Source organism: Protopterus annectens, chromosome 3.part1 (assembly GCF_019279795.1).
Source record: "Protopterus annectens isolate FY-2018-M chromosome 3.part1, PAN1.0, whole genome shotgun sequence".
In the NCBI taxonomy this organism is placed as follows: Eukaryota; Metazoa; Chordata; order Ceratodontiformes; family Protopteridae; genus Protopterus; species Protopterus annectens.
The window spans coordinates 48,882,550-48,903,168 of record NC_056732.1 but is presented as its reverse complement, the minus strand read 5'-3'; the positions used below and the strand labels follow the sequence as shown (position 1 = coordinate 48,903,168).

Genomic DNA, 20,619 nt, shown 5'->3' with positions numbered 1-20,619 from the left:
TGTGATGTCATTGTGTAATCACCTCTGAAATAATATTTAGATATTAGTAGGAAATCGCTCTCAGCATTCTGCATTCTGTCTTAGATCTGACAACAAGGACCACTCACCCATTTTGCCTTGCTTTATTCAGTAAGTAGCAACAGTAATTCTTTTAGTCAATCAGGAATTGATGGCAAGATTAGATAAATACTGTTTTTCTATAACTGTGTGAAACTTTCCATTGGTGTTATTTTTAAAATTCCCTGTGACAAACTCTAGTGTTTACTGTAAATAGATATTTAGTGTTTTCATTTTCTTTTATTATCAACTATATTTAAACTTCTGCTGTGGCTGATCATTTTAGAAAAATATTTAAGTTTTGAGAGTATTTGCATATATTTAACTTAGTGATAACTCTGGTCACTCCTGAAAGCCTTGCTGTTTGGTCAACATTACCATTTGTATTAACTAATTTTACTCAGTATAATTGGGTACCCTTGTAAGAGCCTTAAAGTAGTTGGTAGGGGTTCTCGTGGCAGTGATAAATACCTTATAGTCTGGGCAGTAAAGGGCACAGCAGGTGCATTCTGTGCCAGCCTTTCTCAGGTAGGTGTGTGTGTGTGTGTGTGTCAGCTGTTTGCAGTAGGGACACAAAGCACTAGTTTCACTCAGAGGATATGGGAGGACTTGTCTTGGAACCCCAGCTAAGGTCTCAACTCTAAGCTGTGCCAGTGGGAAGTCTTATTGTAGGTCTGGACAGATATAGAATATAGAGAGGACCCCCCCCAGACTGAGCATGTTCCCTGGGTGCTCAAGAGAAATTGTGCTTGATGCAGACACATCTGCATCTGGAAATACTGTGTGCATCCATCTGTTTTCCAACTGAACATCCCTCTCCAGTGTCAGTGGTGAAAATTCGGGCTCCTTGATTACTGGCCCAGAGTGGAGATGTTACACCACCAAAGACCTTGATATAATCATATACAACAGCCAATAATTCATATTTCATGTTAACACCACCATGACATTTTTGCTACCTGATGAGGCAGTTCATGCATGGGATCATCAAAGCTTTTTAAAGATTTGTTATCAATGTACAACCCCCTCATTTAATCCCATCTTGAATCAGTTGCCATATTCTGTACCAAAGATAAACTTGACATAAGAATATTGGACAGAGACAGTTCACCAAAAAAACACTTCAGTAAAAGCACAATGCTATAAAGGCCAGGATCATATCATTGAAGCTAACTCAGTAAAAGTACAAAGTTAAAAAGACAGGAATATATCATTGAAGCCCTGTTCTGGTTTCTACAGAACCTAAATGTCAGTTAATAATTTCTTAAAGAAAAAAATCATATTACTCATAGATGTATCATAAGAAACAGTAGGCTACTGCTAGAAATTGATAATTTTAGTAATGCACTCAAAAGAAAATACTTTGACATTAAAGCTGCTGCTCTTTGGAATGAATTACCTGCACGTATAAAGGGAGACCTGCCAAACCTAAACTACTCTCAATGAATGGTGTTCTATTATCAGAATACTAGATAGACACCTGCATACAACCTATTCAAATGTTTCTGAGACTGAACATTCACCTTCTCCTTGTAAAAGTCCTGTTCTTATCATGAAATGAACCATAACACTTTGCAACAGAGGATAAAAGACAGTTTTCTTATATTAAGCATGATTCTGTTAATTGTTAGTATTTTTGGGAATCCAACAAGCAGCCAGGTTTACAGGAAAGACCACTTCCTACAGATGACAACTAGGCCCTTTTGTGAAACTATAGGCAGTTTTATCATAATTTTTGTTTACAAAAATAGAGAGATTGTCAGAGTGGGACATGGAATCATCCGAATGTTTCCTGCTAGTATTAGCTTGAACATTTACATTATCAGTACCAATTTAAGTTTTCATGGCTTGTTAAGAGATGTGTTTGGTCTTTAGACAAGTTTTATTCTGAAGTTCAAATTACTTTTTGTGTAGGACTGCCACAATTGTAACGTTATGTACAGCATGCAGGTGTTATTACATTTTTCAGAACTGCTTTTAATTATTTATGTATTTATTTCAGTAGGTTGGTTAACTAAAAAGTACAGTTTTGTACCTACCATAAATGTAGATGTTCGAGTGGTTATGCTGCTGCAGTCATCACACTTGGGTTATCGTGCCGTCAGGCGGTCCCCGCAGTCGGCCTGAATTCCAAAGCCTTGGTCCGGTGTCGGTTGTCGTCGCTTCTTCCCTGACGTCAGTGCAGCAGGGGTATAAAAAAGAGGCAGCCAACGCCATTTTCTTCAGTTTTTCTTGCCCCAGATGTCAGGTGCCCCAAACTAAGAAGGCAAAATAAGAAGCTTGCAAAACACACCTTAGTGCAAAACAATGGTACTAGTTGTAAGCAAATACACCATATAGACATGCATCCCAAAGGTTGAAGTACATGGAGGTATAAGAAAAGCCTTGTTAGGTAGATGGGATGGAGGGAGGGTAACCTGGACTGCAGCAGCATAACCACTTGAACATCTACATTTATGGTAGGTACAAAACTGTACTATGTTCATCGTGCTATGCTGCCGCAGTCATCACACTTGGGTAGAGTCCCAAAGCTATGTTTGGGTGGAAGGAGCTAAACTGGGTTAGGTGCAGCTAAGATTCCCTGCAGAACTGCAGTGGCAAACCCAGCTCTGGTTTTCGAGTAAAGAGGAAGGTGTGCACTGAACTCCAGGTAGCTGCCTTCAGAATGTCCTTTGTTGGGACTCCTCGGAGGAAGGCTGCTGAAGTTGCTGTAGCCCTGGTAGTGAGACCTAATACTAGCAGGTACTGCTTTCCCGTGGTGTGAGAAGCAAAAGCGGATGCAATGTGCTATCCATTTGGAGATGTTCTGTTTTGAAATAGCCTTTCCTTCTGGAGCCTGGTGCATAGGATACAAGGAGTTGGTCAGATTTTCTGAAGGCCTTTGTCTTGTCCAAATAGTAACGTAACTGTCTGTGAATGTCCAAAGAGTGAAAGAGTCTTTCTCCTTTATTCTGTGGGTTTGGATAAAAGGTGGGCAAGTGTATGGTCTGATGGAGAGCCACACTAGATACTACCTTTGGCATAAAGGAAGGGTTGGTGTGTAAAGATACTCTGTCCTGATGGAAAATGATGAAAGGTTCCACTGCCATAAGTGCCTGCAGTTCTAAGACTCTGCGTGCTGAGGTGATAGCCAGCAGCAGGGCTGTTTTCCATGACAAGTATTGAAGCTCTGTTGAAAAGGGTGGTTCGAAAGTAGGAAGTGTTAACTTTTCCAGAAAAAAATTTAGATCCCAAGTAGGAGTTGGTGGTTTTCGGGGGGGGGGGGGTCTTATATTTTTTGCCCCTCTGAGAAACTGCCTTAGCAAAGGATGAGAGAAAATGGGAGGAACCGTATCATATTGAGCTGAAATGGCCGAAGCATGGATCTTTATGGATGAGAAAGAAAGGCCTTTGTGTAGCATCTCAGTTAGATATTGGAGTATGTGCGGAATATTTGGGATGCCAGGATTTAGGCTTCTGGCCTGGCTCCATACACAAAATCTTTTCCATTTGTCTGAATAAGTTTTTCTGGTGCTGGGCCTCCTGGCCTCCAAAATGACATTCTGGACGTCCTTTGAGAGAAGTATTGTTTGATAATTTAAGGTATTTTCCATGCAGCTAGATTTAAGGTCCTTAGTTGACTGTGAAGGATCTGAGAGTTTTGTTGAGTTAACAGCAGAGGGAATTGAGGTAATATATCCATGGAGGGCTGCGAGTCAAGTTTCGTAGTAGTGGGTACCAGTGTTGACGTGGCCAGTTTGGAGCAATGAGGATCATTTGTGGTCTCTCTGATTTGGCTTTCAGTAATACCTGGGTCAGTAGAGGCAGAGGTGGGAAGGCGTAGAATGACAATGCTGTCCAACTGAATGATAGGGCATCCACTTTCCAGGCCAGGGGATAAGTCCTTGCACAAAATTTTTGTAGCTGGCAATTGTTGGTTGAGGCAAACAGATCTATGTCTGGTGGTCCCCACCTTTGAGTTATCATTGAGAATACTTGTGGGTGTAAGTCTCCACTCGTGAGGATCTGTCAAATTTCTGCTTAATTTGTCTGCCAAAATGTTTTCTTTTCCTGGCAGGAATTGTGCTTGCAGTTGTACCTGGTAAGTTAATGTTGTGTTCCACAAGTCCATTGCCTGTCTGCATAGTGGGTAAGAGTGTGTTCCTCCTTGTTTGTTTATGTACCATATAACTGTGGTACTGTCCGTCCTTATTAGAAGTTGTCCTGGATGCAAGAGGTCCTTGAAGGCTGTTAGTGCATTTTTTACAGCTAGCATCTCCTTTTGATTGATGTGTAGTTGCCTTTGGTTTGCAGACCATTTGCCCTGTATGCATTGCCCTGCCATGTGTGCACCCCAGGCGTAGTCTGATGAATCTGTTGTCAAGGTTTGGTTTGCTGGAGGTGAGACAAAAGGAAGGCCCTTGTTTGCTTGGCATGCTTGAGCCCACCATAGAAACTCTTTTTGAAGGCAGGGAATGAGAGTTATACTTGCTTCGAGGCTGTGTCTGTGTTGGGACCATACACTTTTTAGGTACCATTGTAGTTTTCTCATATGCAGCCTTGCGTATGCAATTAGTTGAATGCAGGATGCCATGTACCCCAATGCCTGCAGGAATTTCCTTGCAGTGAGCTGGGTAGAAGTTGCCATCTTTTTGAAGTACTGAGCCAGTTGTTTTTGCTTGTCTGGCATGAGGTAAGCCACCTGGGCAGTTGTATTCAAGCTGGCACCCAGGAAAATTATTTCTTGTGAGGGTATTAGTTTTGACTTCTTTTTGTTTACTGTGTACCCTAGGCAACTTAGCAACTTTGTTACAAATGCCAGATGCTGTAGTAGGATGTCTTTGCTGTCCGCTTGGATCAGGCAGTCGTCCAGATATGGATAAATTTGTATTCCTCGCTGTCTGCAGTATGCAATTACTGATGCCAGGCATTTCGTGAATACTCTGGGCGCAGTAGATAAGCTAAAGGGCAATGCAGAGAATTGATAATGCGTTGTGCCTGCCAAAAATCTGAGGTATCTTCTGCAATCTTGTCTGATAGGGACATGCAGGTATGCCTCTTGGAGGTCCAACGTTACCAGCCAAGACTCCTTGCCCAGCATGGGAAGAAGCTGCTGTAGTGTGAGCATTTTGAATTTGGGAATGTCCAGGTACGTGTTTAGAATTGAAAGGTCTAAGATGGGTCTTCCCGGCTTTGTCCTTTCTTGGTAATAGAAACAGTCTTGAATAAAATCCTTGACCTTGATCTTTTGCAAGTACCTTTTGAATTGCTTTCATGTTCATGAGAGCTGAAATTTGCTTTTGTGCCTCTGCCCATTGGTTTGTTGGCAGATTTGGCATGCCTCTCATCCGTGTAACGTGTGAAAATGAAATCTGTAGCCTCGGGTAATAATATCCAGAACCCATTTGTCCTTTGTTATGATGTGCCAATTTTCTGGAAAAAGAGCCAGTTTTCCTCCTAGAGGTGCTGCCTGGGCAATTTTGCTTGGCAGGCGAAGAGGAAAGTCATTGAGATTGTTTTCTGAAGGGTTGAGATCTGTCGTCTCCCCCTCTTTGAGTTGTTGTTTGCCATTGTCTAGGCCTGAAGGTACCTTGTGCCTGGCCTCTGCCCCTAGGGCATCTGTACCTGCCCCTTTGGGGTCTGTCTGAAGCAGGAAAAGACCATTTTTTTGATGGCCAGTTTCTGCTGAAGCGAGGAGGTTGTACCTGTAAAAAATATTTAACTGTTTGCATTGATTTTGCCTTTTCTTCCATCTTCTTTAAAACTTCCTCCACTTTGACACCAAATAATGCATCCTTTTGCAGTGGAACATCCAGTAACTTTGCTTTGACATGTTCTGGTAAGGTCTGCTCTTTTAGCCAAGCATGTCTACGTATTACAGACCCTGTGACTGCTGCTCTGCATGAGGCCTCCAAAGAATCAAAACCACACTGCAAGGTATGTTTTCCCACTTGTTCTCCTGCATGCAACAAATCTTGCATCCCCTTGAAATCTGTTTGAGGGGTCATTTTCTGTTTTAACTGAGTAAGCAAGTACTGCTGGTATTTAATCATGTGGAATTGGCAGTTTAATGCCCTCATGGCCAAAGTGGCAGAGGTATACACTTTTTCCCCCCATCTTTCTAATGCCCTGGAATCTCTTTCCGCAGGCAGTGGATTCTTAGCAGTAGAGGCCTTAACCCCTTTGGGACCCTGGGAAATGGTTTCTGGGTCTGCAACAGGGCGTTTATATAAAAACCTCTGAGAGTCAGGGACTCTATAGTATCTGTCTGGTTTAGGTGGTGCTGGAGGTAAGGAATCTGGATTTAGACTGGATTCAGTGTAGACATCATCCAGAATGTCTAAAACAGGAGGAATGGCTAGGGGCTATGCTGTGGTAGAAGAAACTCATGTAGTCTTTTCTTGGAGTCAGAGTAATCTTGTCCTTCCCAGTGGAAATGCTCTCTCATGGTGTGCAGGGTTTCCCCAAAAGAGAAGTCTTCAGGGAAACAGAGGGAGTAAACTCCTCAGCATCTGAGACTTCATAGAGAGGGAAGGGGTAATCCTGTTCCTCAGAGTCTGCTTAGGAAATGGATTCCTGGTCAGGAGGAGGTAAATTTTCCTCCAGTCTAGGCCTTTTGTCAGGAGGGGGTTGGGAACCTCTGATAAGTGTAATCAGGTCATCCGCCATTTTGAGCATCTGTTTTTTAGGCATAGGGGCCTGTGTGGGAGTCTGTGGACTCGGTTTCTTAACCTTTGGAAGCATAGCGTATGACTTAACGGAGAGAGTCGTAACGGAGAGAGTCGTCGGTTTAAAGATGCCTTCTGAAACCGAAGGTCTGTCCATAGTCTTCCAGATCGCCATCAAGGCTGGCGTCCGTGAGTTGAGTAGGAACCGGCTCCAATGGCCCAGTAGATTCTGACTGAGAGGTAGTCGTATTTTCTAAATCTGCGGTAGTCGGGGGCTGCGTAGGCGCCTCACTGAATACCGGAGATCTGGCGACAGGCCTAACCGAGACCTCGGTATCTGGTCTAGGTCTAGGCTGCCTGTCTTTGTCCTTGCATTTTTTAAACATAGCGGTTGTCGGAGGTTCCGACGACATAATGTAGTTGAATTTTCTGCCAAAATAATGCCGGGCGGTATCAGCTCGACGCTTAATAGTGCGTTTATTGAACCTAGAGCAAAACCGACAACCAGAAACATCGTGGCCTGGGCCTAGGCAAGGAATACAATAAGAATGAAAATCCTTATGAGGTATTTGCTTCCCACAAGAAATACAATTATTAACTTTGTCTGACATTGGTCTGAGGCAAGAAAAGTTTCCCCAACGGGGTACTTAGCTTTATCGAAAACTTTGGCTGAAATTCTGTTCGAAAATCTCAGGAGCTTGCCGACCGGCACTTGCGAACTGCTTCTGCTTCGGGCACCGCGCTGCAAGAAAGACTGAAGAAAATGGCGTTGGCTGCCTCTTTTATACCCCTGCCGCACTGACGTCAGGGAAGAAGCGACGACAACCGACGCCGGACCAAGGCTTTGGAATTCAGGCCGACTGCGGGACCGCCTGATGGCAGGATAACCCAAGTGTGATGACTGCAGCTGCATAGCACGATGAACATCTTTAATTGCTAGTTGCATAATTATTATTCTGAGGAAAAAAATTATACCGATATATGTTTTAAGTGATAGGGAACAGTTGTGGTGCCTTTGAATGTTTGGTTATAGTAAGTCTGTAAACGGTTAGCAGTTTTCCTATACTAAATATGCCTAATTTCACTTTACAACTACATTAAGGATTTGTGGTATGTACATTTAAGTGTTTTTAAAGGGTTGTGGACTTATTATTAAGATGATGTAGGTTGGTTGAAGATAGGAACTAAGAGAAGCAAATCATCCCTATTCAATCGTTATAAAAAAAGAGTTATACTTACCATAACTTGTCATCTGTGCTATCCAGTGTTGTTATTCCTCACAGATGGGTCTAGGATCTAACCTCAGATCTGAGCCTGACACTTTTCAGACAGATCGAGAGCTCAAGCTTCCCCTTTCCCATAATTCCTTACTATCGTCTAACCCCCAGATCGAGTTTGCTAAATTAGTTGAAACGCAGAAACACATCATCTGCAACAAAAAAAGTCAAAAACCTCTCACTACATTCAACCCACGTCAGCCTCACCAGGCCTACCAAAAGGAAAGGGGAATGGAGGGTGGGAATGTGAGGAATAATGACACTGGAAAGCACAGATGCCAAGTTATGGATAAGAACATAACTATCTGATACGATCCGTGTCATCATTCCTCATTGATGGGTCAGTGTCCCCAGCTACAACGTACCTTGGATGGCCTCAGGGAAGGATATGCTGGAGCATGGAGGAACCAAAGGAAGCCTTATTCTTACATACCAAATCCAATTTGTAATGTGAAATGAAGGTGACAGAATTATACAGCAGCACAGATCTCATTAAGGGAAAGTCTAGCCAAGAAGGCCGATGACGTAGCAACGGATCTAGTGGAGTGAACCTTAACTGGTATGGAATAGTTCAAACATTCTGACTAGCATAAATGAAGGAAAGACAACCAGCAATCCACCTTGAGATAGTCACTTTGGAAATTGGCTGACCCCTTCTATTATGGGAGAAAGCCACAAAAAGTTGGTCCGACTTTCTAAACTCCTCAGCCCTATTCAAATAGGAATGCAATTGTCTGTGGACATCTAAACAATGCAAGATATATTCGCCTTTATTAGAGTAATCAGGAAGGAAGACCGGAAGTTGAATCGACTGATTGAGATTTGGTTCAGAGGCCACTTTGGGGAGAAAGGAAGGATGTGTTCTAAGAGACACCCTGTCCTTACAAAAAAAATCAAACTGGGTTTAATGCACACAGCAGTCTTCCAGGACAGGAATTTAATGTCACATGACCAGACAGGTTCAAATGTTTTTTGTGTTAGAGATTGCAGCACCAAAGTCAAGTCCCATGGAGGTGATGGATCCTTAATAGGAGTCCTAAGAAGGAAAACTCTTTTCATAAAGGCTTTGCACAACTTGGAAGAAAGGGTAGGATCATTGCTGACAAGGAAATTGGAGATGGCAGCCAACTGGAGGGCAATAGAAAAAACTTGCCCCATCCTGAAAGCGGGAAGATAAGAAGAGCAGGATACCAGGAATAGGGGCCGAAAAGGGATCTAGATTCTGTTGTCTGGCCCATATAGAAAACCCTTTCCACTTACTGGAATACACTTTTGTAGATGTTTTTTGAGAAGCCAAAATAATGTTCCTCACTGGGGAAGGAAGCCTGGACTGTATCAGGATTACTGAAACTGGATAAGCTATGCAGTTAGATGAAGGGGACGAAGTGGAAGCCTCCAAGGCTGGGAGATGAGATCCCGAATGGGATCCAGTATCCAAGCTGGATAGTTTAGATGAAACCTTAGGAAGGAGAATCACACCTGACAAAGCCAGAAAGGGGCAATGAGGAGGAGAGAGATCTTCAGGCAACGAACATTCTGTAAGACTTTGCGTATTAGGGGAATAGGAGCGTAAGTACAGAGGAGATCCGGAGGCCAATCATGAACAAGAGCATCCCTGGGCGACTCCCCTGATGGGGGAATATGGGCAAAGAAATTGCTGCATTTGTAGTAGACTGGAAAAGCAAAAAAAGTCACTGCATGGTTGACCTCAGTGGTCGAAGATCTGCCTCACCACTGGATTCAAGGACCATTCGTGAGGATTCAAGATGGACCTATTGAGTTTGTCGGCCGGCAAGTTGTTAATGCTCGGGTGTAAGAGTTGCAAGAAAAAAGCACTTGGAAGACATTGCTCATTCCCACACTCTCATGGCCTCTCTGCACAGAGGATAAGATTGTATCCCTCACTGCTTGTTGATGTACCAGACTGCAGACATGTTGTCTGTCTGAATTGCTATGCTTCCCAGAGGGACGCCGTCCTGAAAGGCTTGCAACATTAAAAGGACTGCTCTCATCTCCAGAACGTTTATGTGGAATTTGGTCTCTATAGGAGACCACATGCCTTGAACCGTCCTGCCCTGAAAATGCCCCCTCCCCACCCCAACAAGGAGGCATCCATGGTCACTGGGGCCTTGGGCATGGGAAGACACAAGGGCCAGACTAGAAAAGGGTCCAGAGACTGAAGCCACCAAATAAGATAATTCCTGTATGCCTGTGTCAGTTTTACTGTCACAGACATGGGCTGAAACAGAATGGACCACTGGACTGCTGGGGTCCACTGGATAACTCTCATACAATACCTGGGGAGTGGTACCAATTGAATGTCAGCCACCATAGAATCTAGCGCTTTGAGAATCAAATGAACAGGTGGGTGTGTTAGATTCAAAAAAAAAAAAAAAAAAAAAAGAGAAATTTTATCCTGAATCAGCTGGACCCTGTAGGTAGGCAGTGTTGCAGTCTCTGATACTGTCGCCAACTGGACTCCAATTAATTCCAGGTTGTGACTTGGAACTAGAGTTGACTTGAGCAGGTTCACTGTGATACCTAGAAGCTGGAAAAGCCTGAGGACATACCTGGTTGCTAGTGTTAGTCAATGCCTCATGGGAGCCATGAGAATGCAATCATCCAGGTACAGAAAAACCTGGAAACCCTGCAGCCAGAGATGAGCTGCCACCACTGTCATACATTTGGTAAACACCCAGAGGGCTGTGGTGAGTCCAGTGAGCAGGGCTTTGAACTGATAATGATTGGCCTCTAGCTGAAAGTGTAAATGTCTCCTGGAACACCTGTTGATCTTTATATGATAGTAAGCATCCTTGAGATCCACTGATCACATCCAATCGCCCTTGTGCAAGAGAGGCAGAATGGACTGTAAAGTGACCATCTGGAACTTGGAATTCTTGACAGAAAGGGTTCCATGAAGCCTGACATGCCACCTGACAGCGATGCCTGTGCCTGTCGCTCGAGAGGTGGCCTCCGCAGTATTGGAGATCAGCCTCATCGAGTAATTGGTTGCTCTCAGACCAAAAGTAGCCGAGGTAAACACACGCTTTTCCAAAACAGTCAATTGCCTGGGACTCCCTGTTCGGGGATCGACTGAACAGTACTGCTCAGCTAGCTCCTTCGTGGTAGCAGCAGCCACCACAATGGCATTGACAGGCACCCCTTTGCTCCAAAAAAATCTGCCCTGAGGGGTACTGAGGAACTTTTCCACTTTCTTGGGCACAGGTTCCACAGTGTCAAGCCCTACTGGCGATGAGGTCCACAAGCTCATCAGCAAGGGGGAACCCAGATAGTAGATGGGCCCATCCTGAACACCTTCAGGAACACGGACTCTTCTGAAGGTTGGGGTTGGAAGACCATCCACCTCTCTGAGGACTTCCAGGATGTCCCCCAAAGGAAACCTCCTCTGGCGGAAGTCTGGGGGACCAGTCTCCCTCTTCAAAATTTGTGTCTTTGGTGAAGGACTCTCTGGGGGAGTTCAAGTGCCTCCTCTTACATGTTCTCTTCCAAGGGGGCTCCTCTGCGGTGGGCTCAGGGGAGGACTCGGAAGAGATGAGTACCCCAAGTGGGGCACTGTCTGTCTGAAGGTGCTTGTGAGAGAGGCTGACCCTGGATGGATGACGAGGTCACAGAACACAATACCGAGAAAAGCTGGGACAGACCTTGAGAAGGAGAGGTAACTACCAAACTGAGGACGGTCCTCTCTACCACCAACGGACTGGACGAAGCCCATCCCTGGTGGCCGGGGCCACCTGCAAAGGGAGATGGGACCCACAGTACCGAAGCCCCCATACGATATCAGCCCCAAGCCATCCAGTGCGAAAGCCCCCAAGGGAAGGGAGTGGTCTGAAAAATCCAGACCCAAACCCATCTCCAGGGAAGCAGCACTGACCCCTCTGAGACAAAGCCCACTCTGGTCCGAGGGCTGTGGAACAGTGCCAGCCAGGGACCCCGACGGTGTCAAGAAATGGGGGGATTCCTACTATCATCGGCCTCTCACTATGAAACTCTAGGTCCTGACATTGCAATTCCTTTTGGGTTGGAAGAGAACAGTGGAGATGTGTGGTTGGGGAGGGTCCCCTAGCTGCATGGGCTGGGGACAGCAAAAGGCCCAAATCATTTGGGCTTTGAGGAAACTCATCATCCTATCCACGTCTGAGAAAAGGAGGCTTCTGGATGATATGGACAAAGCTGAGGAATGGCCAGACCTTGCTGGGGATCCAGCCTAGGATCCCGAAGTTCTGTAGCTTTAGGAAGGAGATCAGCTCTGACGTCTCTGATTCAACAGTGTCCTAGAGGATCCAGAAAGAAACTACTACTGCTACTGTCAGATCAGACAATCTTATAGGGTCTGAGGACTTTGAACCATACTGATGGATTCGACAAACTGGTTGGATCTGAGGACTGTCTGCTTTTACTCTGATCCGAAGGCCTCTGATTTGATAAGGTCTTGGTCCTGAGAGCCTGATCCGAAGTTCTGGGAATGACAGACCTTGGATCTGAAGCTGAAGATGCTGGACTCTGATACTGCGATCAGAGAGCCTCAGCTTTTAGGAAGTGATGAAGACGACTCCCCAGGGGTAGGAGGAGGTCTTTTCTTTGGATCCTGTGAAGACTTGGATGGGGAGTCTGAGGACAGAGGACCACCCTGAATCAAGCCTTTCAGAAGGAGTTTGTTGTGGCACTCTACAAGGGCCTAGGGGTTGAATGCGGCACAAATGTCACATTCAACCTCCAGGTGCGCCGACAAAACAGGCAGCAGAGACACTGCTAGCGAGAGTTTAAGCAAGTCATCTTCTGACCGCATGAGAAGCATCTCTTAAAATCTACAGGCTTATCAGCCATACCAAAAAAACTACACACACACACACACACACACACACACACACACACACACACAAAATAATTTTTTTTTTTTGTTTAGAGGAAGACTAATCTTAAGAAAAGGGATGAAGCGCCAAGCACTTCAACAGGGGAGGGGAGAAACCTATCTAAGCAAAAAACTAGGTTCTGACAGGCAGGGGAGGAAATACGATTAAAATAGAAGAGAAAGTAGTTAAATACCAGAAAACTAACAAAATGCCAACTTAGCTATATTCCCCAACGCTTGAGCCTAGACCACGTCTGGAACAATTCAGAGGCAAACAAGATCTGAGGGTTAGACGGTAGCAAGGGATTATGGGAAGGGGAGGAGCTTGAGCTTTGGATCTGTCTGAAAAGTGGCCGGCTCGGATCCAAGGTCGGATCCTAGACTCATCTGTAAGCATGATGACACTGATAGCATCAGATCCATCAGTTTGTGCATATGGAAAAAGCAAAAGTCACAGAAATGATGGCAGTAAAACACTGACTTACACATGCACACAACTTTCATCTGTTTAAGCTAAAGGTTGTAAAAGTTGTTTTCAAAAGCAATGACAATTCACTGCCCACAAATGAAAGCACAGCAAGAAGCATTTGTGAGTATACATAGCAACATTGGCACAGTAAAAATGCATGTATCAGATTTTAAATGTCCTGTGCCAAGACATAACATTAAAATACTTAAGTAACCACATTACCAAGATTTAAAAGTCATTTATAAGATTTTAAACAAACACTTATGAAGAGAATATCCTCAGACAGATCTTGATGAAGGCACTCTGGGAGATCACTGGATCTTTTCTTAGGTGGGAAATGCCTGCATTAGTCACAACACTACCACATATGTGACACTTAATATACCTTACCACCAGGTAGCAGCTGTTTCAACAATAAACATCAAGGCTCTGCAAGGCAGTCAGTAATCACATGACAACTATTCACATTAATACGAGTCTAACATTACATTTAACTACACAGTAATTCTGTGTGTACATTTAAGTCCGATAAACTCCCCAGAAAGACAGTGGCCAATACAGACATTTAAATCACACTAGGGGTTATAAGAAACAGATTCAAACATGTGGCTACTTCAGTGTAACAGCAGTTATTGTAAACCGTGGCTGATAAAGTATTGACATTTACAGGTCACCATACAACTTTGGTCATTAAATATTTGTATCAAAAAGTAAAAGTGCAACATTTAAATAAATACTTGCAACATACACCTACGCATACCATGCCTAAGCACAAGGGAATACTGAACACTGTCACTGCTGCTAGACTGCTTATGGGATGGGGAAGACGTTTCATAATTACAGCAAAGAAGGAGAGAACCTAGTGCAGAAAACAGGAAAGTGAACCAAAGGGGAGGAATGAAAGTGGGGATCAGACATACCACTGGGGGACTTGGGAGGAAGGACTCTGGTCTGCACTACCTACTGAAATGAGAGTGTGTGCCAGGTGACTGAGGTGGTGCCTGACAGAGGCTTTCAAGGTGCAGGAAAAATTGGAAAATATGTTGCCATGAGTGAGCATGCTGGTCTGAGTAAGAACTGTAGCACAGGATAGGTGGGGGCAGTACACCAACAAGGTGGTGGGAGCTACTGCTGTGTAGGCTGACACTGCCAGAACCAACATTGACATATAGACGATGAATAAGCCAATATCAGAGGGGCCAGCATCAGGTCAGGGGGGAGGATGGGGAGTTGTTTGCTGACCAACAAAGAGTAAGGCAGAACAACACCACTGGAGGGATGGGTACTGGGGTGCCAATGCAGAAGGATCCTATGCCAGTAATGAGGTGGTTGGTTACTGGTGGATTCTGGTATCAAAGTTCAGTCCCCAAATTAAGGGGTAGGCTGGTAATGGGACCTCAAAAGGAGAGTTATATTTTTTGATCTAAGCTTTGGTCTGCTGCAGAAACTGACCGGTGGAAAGGGGATGGAGTTTATCTGGCGGCAAACAAGGGGGAAGGTAGCACTGGAATGCTAGAAGGGTCACTGCTAAGGAAGCCAGTGATGGAACGGCTTACCTCAATAAAAAGCTGGGATCAAAAATCCAGTGCCCCAAAATACGGTGGAGGGCAGCACTGGAACCTTAATCAGAACTTTTCTCCAGCCTTTTATCTTCTGCAGAATCTGGTCGTAATTAACATCTTAGTTCTGGAAGAGAAGGTTGCCTGGATGACCACCTGTGGAGCTGGTGCATTTCAGGATGTGGTATCAACTCTAGGACTTGAAATATCTAATTTCTGTGATCTTTTTCCATTAAAAACTACTCATCTTTTTTACTTCCATTCCTCTTAAAGATAGTTTCTGACTAATTACACCTCCTTATCTTCTCTTCGTGTCTCCTTTCTTGTAGAAGGGGCCTTGTCTATCTAAATGAAGTCTGTACCACAAACTGCTACATAAGGTCATGTGCTCATGAGGAAGGTTTAACAGAACTAAATTTCAGAAAAGCCTACAAACTCTCTAAAGCTTCCTAGATTGATAATAGGTGGTGTTAAGTTCTCAACAAATTGTGCACATTTGTGTCATGCTGTGTCCCCAAACCAGTAATCACTTGGTGTGCCTGTTGGACAAAGGCAATTCACTGCATCAAAGCACACTCGCCTGAGGGAGAAAGGCTGCAACTGCAGTGACCGAATCACCAAATGAATGAAAAACAAAGCTGTAAGAAAGGGTAAAAAAATTAACATATTAAATTATCTACAAGAGAAAAAAAATTAAATTTTAAGACAGACAGAAACTTTACCCAAAAACCTGAGGCTGTTCCTACCAACCAACCAGTTGAGTGGCACAAAGGAACTGGGGAAACAGGCTGTAGGAGGGTTGTATGGGACAGCTTACAGGTTCAGAGACTAGCCTCAAAGATTAGGCTGGTCATTCACAGCCTCTAGCTAATCATCCTAAAATAGGGTGTCAAAGAAACTTCAGATGCATCCTCAGTGTGGGAGCAAGTGGGTCTCCTCTCATCCCAAAGTCTTCAGCTGAGATCAAGGCCTGGTTAGAGCTCAGACCTTTACTAGCATAGATGAGGACACCAGAGGAGGGGTCCATATAGGGGGCAGCTTAACACTAGGGTTAACACAAGGAGATTCAGGTCTAAATTTGGCCTGCAAGTGTCTACACTTATAGCTATGGTCCAAGACCAGCCCTGAAGCAGCAAGGAGGACCCCTCCACCCAGACCCTCTGTCAAGAACATTTGATTTCCACCATCTCTGCAAAGTGGGCTAACAAATTCCCTCTTCATCAATGCAAGGTATGTATCGTGGTCCTCTGGCACTTGTGGCAGTTTTCAAAGCCACATTCTTCCCAATATAGCTGTTTGCTGGTAATTTCAGGAACGCACAGTCACTTAGGTTACAAGCCATGTGAAGGAAAAATTTCCACAGGAAACAGTAAGGCGTGACATCCAACTGCGTAAAAGGCACAAAAGAACTGGAGAGCTCTGGGGATGTGCATTTGTATGCAACTACTACAAAGGAAAGGATGGTGGGCTCCCACAAGCAAGACCTTCCCTGATATTACCACATATTTTTGTCCTGTCCCTCGTAACATTTCCAATTTCCTAGCAAAATCATGAAGATAACACTCATCCAATAATTCAAGACATTAGAGTTTCATACTTTGCACGCTGATACAAAACCTGCTCTGTTAACTTAAGTACATTTAGAGCAATTTAAAAATTATCACAAAATTTGTGGCTTTTGTGTCCCTATTATTTTTGGATTTCTCCAGAAACGTCTTTGCTGAGTATGGTGAGGACCAATCAAGGAAAGTTGCTGATGTTAGTTCATGCTTTTTTCACTGAAAAACTGGACAAAGATGAAATTCTCAGGCAGGTTGACATCAGAGCTGTCTGAATGTACTCTAGTCTCGGGTCATCAGTACCACCATTTCTTTGTGATTATGAGATCCACCAACCTTAGCATGGTTTTCTTTCTGTTGCTTCACTCCAGTTCTTCCTTACTATTTATCTTAAGCACAAAAGGCCCTGGATATACTGAAAAAAACTGACTTCTGACATCGCCACATTAACTCACTTGTCATTTCCACCTCTTTTGTACCGTACCTGTTAATGAGTTGTGAGGATACAGAAAAAAAAGTGAGAGAGAGATGCACCTCAAGTTTTAAAAAACTGCAGCGCTTACTCAACTGGGACCTGCACAATTCAAAGATACAGGGTTCAACAAAAGTTGTTTCCACACCCACCTAGCTTGTGAAACTGGCATTTCTACAAGGCTGATGTAGGCTTTTCATTGGGCTGTACGAGTTCAGATTATTATTACGCGGCAGGAACAAGGACTCTCCCTTTGAACAGGGGTGCATGAGGCTTTCCCACCAAAGGAAATTCTTGGTAATTTTTACTTTGCTTTATGTGACAGATTTTTTTGGTAGATTGGTTTTAAAATGCTTTTGCCAAAAAGCCAGCAGTGAATCAAACTATGCTCACATAAGCAGCATAATTTTAAGGTACAGGAGTTGCACCATATCCCTTCTGACCATGCATTACGCACTTTCTATTCAGAAATTTTGTTTACACAAGCATAGAGCCTACACTTTCATCTGCCTGCAACAACTTGCTTCTCACTTGGGCTTCTCAGATTTTTCCACTTCCTATTGCTGGTTATTCTACAGCATACTGCTTTGTGTTTAAAGAAATTCATTATAAATTTTTGCTTTATGCCTTCTCTGAACAGCATTCAAATTTTCCTCTGCTGTCCTAGATTTATTTTTATTGCATATGCCTCTGCTGTGTATTCAGATATTTTGCACATTTCATTCCCCAGTTCCTCAGGAAATCCTGGTAATATGACCTTATGCATAAGTATGAAGAACAAACTACAATCAGCAAACTACAAGTAATATGGTCCATCTAAAACTGTGTTTTTAAAGAAGCAAAATGAAAGAAGCAAACTTGTCTTTACTTAGATGATGCTTTCACAAACGAGTCACCATTTCGAACCACAGACTCCTGTGACATACACTGTACATAAATGTCAATGAGCTTTAAACATTTTACACAATTTAAAGGTTGCATAATTTCTATTGAGAAGAAAACTTTACACTAGCAGTGCAAAACGTATTGTTTTATTAGGGTCCTTAGTGCGATGTTATTGACTTAACTTCGTAAGAGCATGCATCGTGACTGTGCAACAGTCACAATGAACTAAGGAACTACAAAGAACTGTCTAGAAAATAAAGCTATGTTTAGAGTCACCAGCATTTACTCCAGATAATGTGTATAATGCAGCAACTCTCCTTTCCTCTTATGCAGGCTACAATGTGCAAATGAGAAACTGAAATGTACTGAAGGCACCTACTGCAGCTGTACCCATAACGCACTGGATGGCAGCATGTCCACAAAGTTGTTAATGCAGCTCGTGACACTGCATATTAAAGAGTTGCTTGTCTCTGAGGTACAGAGGGATAACAAGGCCCTGATGTGATCCTGGCAGCCTGAGCTTGATCAGGGACTCCAGCAATTGGAGTGTGATGAAAAGTTGTGGTTATGGCCAGCACGCCTGCCTAGGGTGATATTTGGTAAATCCCACCCAAAGGATTTGTCATCCCACAGCTTATGCAGGAACACTCCATGTCCAAAGCAATCCACGGGCCAAGGGAGATGTGGACGTTGCCACAGAAACTGGCAAAGGTAGTCCTTACTAACAGCATGTCAGGGACTGCACAGCCCCAGACAAAGACACAGGTGGTTCCTGTGGTGATGTAGGAGCTCATGTCATGACCAGAATGGGGGGGGGTTAAGGCCACACTACAAAAACTCTTCTCCTGACTGCCTATACGACAGACCTGCCTTGGCTAGCTCTTGCGTGATTAGGAACGAGTGGGCTCCTATCTCTCTCTCATGGGAGAAAACAAATGGATAACACATCTTTTGTCCTGGTAGGAAATTAATGGACAAGCAGGAGACCAGTATGGTGGGTGGCAGGCAAGTGGGGGTTAAAAGCACACAGTCACTTTTGGCAGCTTTTCTATAGCCTTAAAGCATTCATTTGACTGCTACTTAATTCTAGCTGAACAAAAATTTGTGGACTTCAGTTATACACCTTAAAATGTTTTCAAATATAATTACAAAGTTCAAATAACACTGATGAGACACAAATAATCCTAGGACTTTAAAACTATGGAACAAAGAGGGTAACAGTATACTTAAAATGACCAGTAAAGAGAGCTGGCTCTTATAACAGCGATTCTGAAGCAGGTTCATGGGGTCTAAAGTAATGGAACCTTACAAAGTACATAAATATTTATGGAGGACTGATAAGCTTAATATCAACATTTCAGTTAACTATTTACTGAAGTAATCATTTAGACCTTACGGAGTTTGTATTGTGACTTCTACAAGAACATCTTTAATCACCCAACCTTAAAACCAAAAGTGGAAAGTCAAATCATTAAGGTCTTAAAAAAAGGGATTTTGCTAAAAACGCAGTACTTTGGAGCGAGGTGATGACTGCATGAAGACAGGATATGTTATTAAAGAGGATCACCACACAGCTGTCTTAATTTAATAACTGACGCATCCATGCTGTAAACAGACAATACTATAACAAACTCAAACATCATGGTATGCAGTGAGAATTATCAGTGCTAAGGAACTCCATTCCAAAACCTTACGACAGATACAATAATGCAGGTTAAGTGACATGTAAACAACAGTTTCTGTACTGTTTGTTCTTGCCATTAGCTACCAGTTTGCAAGTATTTTTTTAATCGTTTATGCTGTTTTGTTGCACTCAATGCAAGAGTCTTCACTCTCATTTCTTGCCTTTTCTCTCTCATATGAGTTTGGTATAGTAATCTATCACAACACAAATCATTAACGACATCCAGCCTGGATGAACAGTGCTTATAGTAAAATATAAATAGTTAGTTACCCTACAATATCCTTGGAATAATAATCCAACAAGGTAATGAGGCTGTGCAGGTTTTTCTCTAGACTGAATACATGGCTAACAGCTGATCTTCCAACAGAGCTGTAAGTAATCAGATAAATGTTGTGGAGGATTCCCAGCAGCTCAGCGTGGTCAGTTTCTTCAATATTTGTTGTGTGATTAAAGTGATAGAAAAGCTCGGCAACATACTGTAAAGACTGCAATGCAAAGAGCAGCCACAAAGTGAAGGAGTCTTCATTAGTGATCTCCAAATTAACGCCATCATCTTGGTCCTGGTCAGGTACTTGGCAGAGTGCTCTAAGTAACAAGTTTGTTGCCTCGTATTCAGTTAGCAGAAACAACAAACCTTTCTGTGTCTGAGAAAACACTCGCAGTATATCTCTCATGGACTGATAAACACCAGGGTGAGCACTGACAGCTGGAATCGACATTAGCACGGTGAGCGATTCTACAAAATGCTGGCGATGAAGGTATCTGGAGAAAAAAAGGATATATTCAATAGTTAATTCAATACACTTTTGATAGATGCTGTTAACCTTTCACTGATACAGCAAATAAAAACAAACAGCAATATTTTCTTATGAATAGAAAGTTGCTTAATGGAGAATTACCTTCATCAGACAAATGCAGAACTTCCACAGTTGGATTCTTCCATTACTAAATTATCATACAGTGCCTGCCCTTCCTTGCTAATATGTTCTGTATGATATTAAAATATATCATAAAAATGACTAGAACAAGTAAAGCAAAACAGCCTACTACTTTAAGCCATTACTTCAAAAAACTAATGAACACTTATAATACTTTACTTATGAAAATACAACCAGAAGTGTTCACGGTCCATGAGAAGAT

General features: G+C 43.2%; 1 protein-coding gene across 4 annotated transcripts in view; it reads right to left on the bottom strand.

Moving 5' to 3' along the window:
- The window catches only part of VIRMA (vir like m6A methyltransferase associated), a 1,734,630-nt gene that overhangs the window by 907,074 nt on the left and 806,937 nt on the right, over positions 1–20,619 (bottom strand). For all 4 annotated transcript variants that reach the window (XM_044066546.1, XM_044066545.1, XM_044066547.1 and 1 more), the window contains one exon: positions 19,750–20,241. In XM_044066546.1, the coding sequence (XP_043922481.1) occupies positions 19,750–20,241 (492 nt within the window). The remainder of the gene's footprint in view (positions 1–19,749; positions 20,242–20,619) is intronic.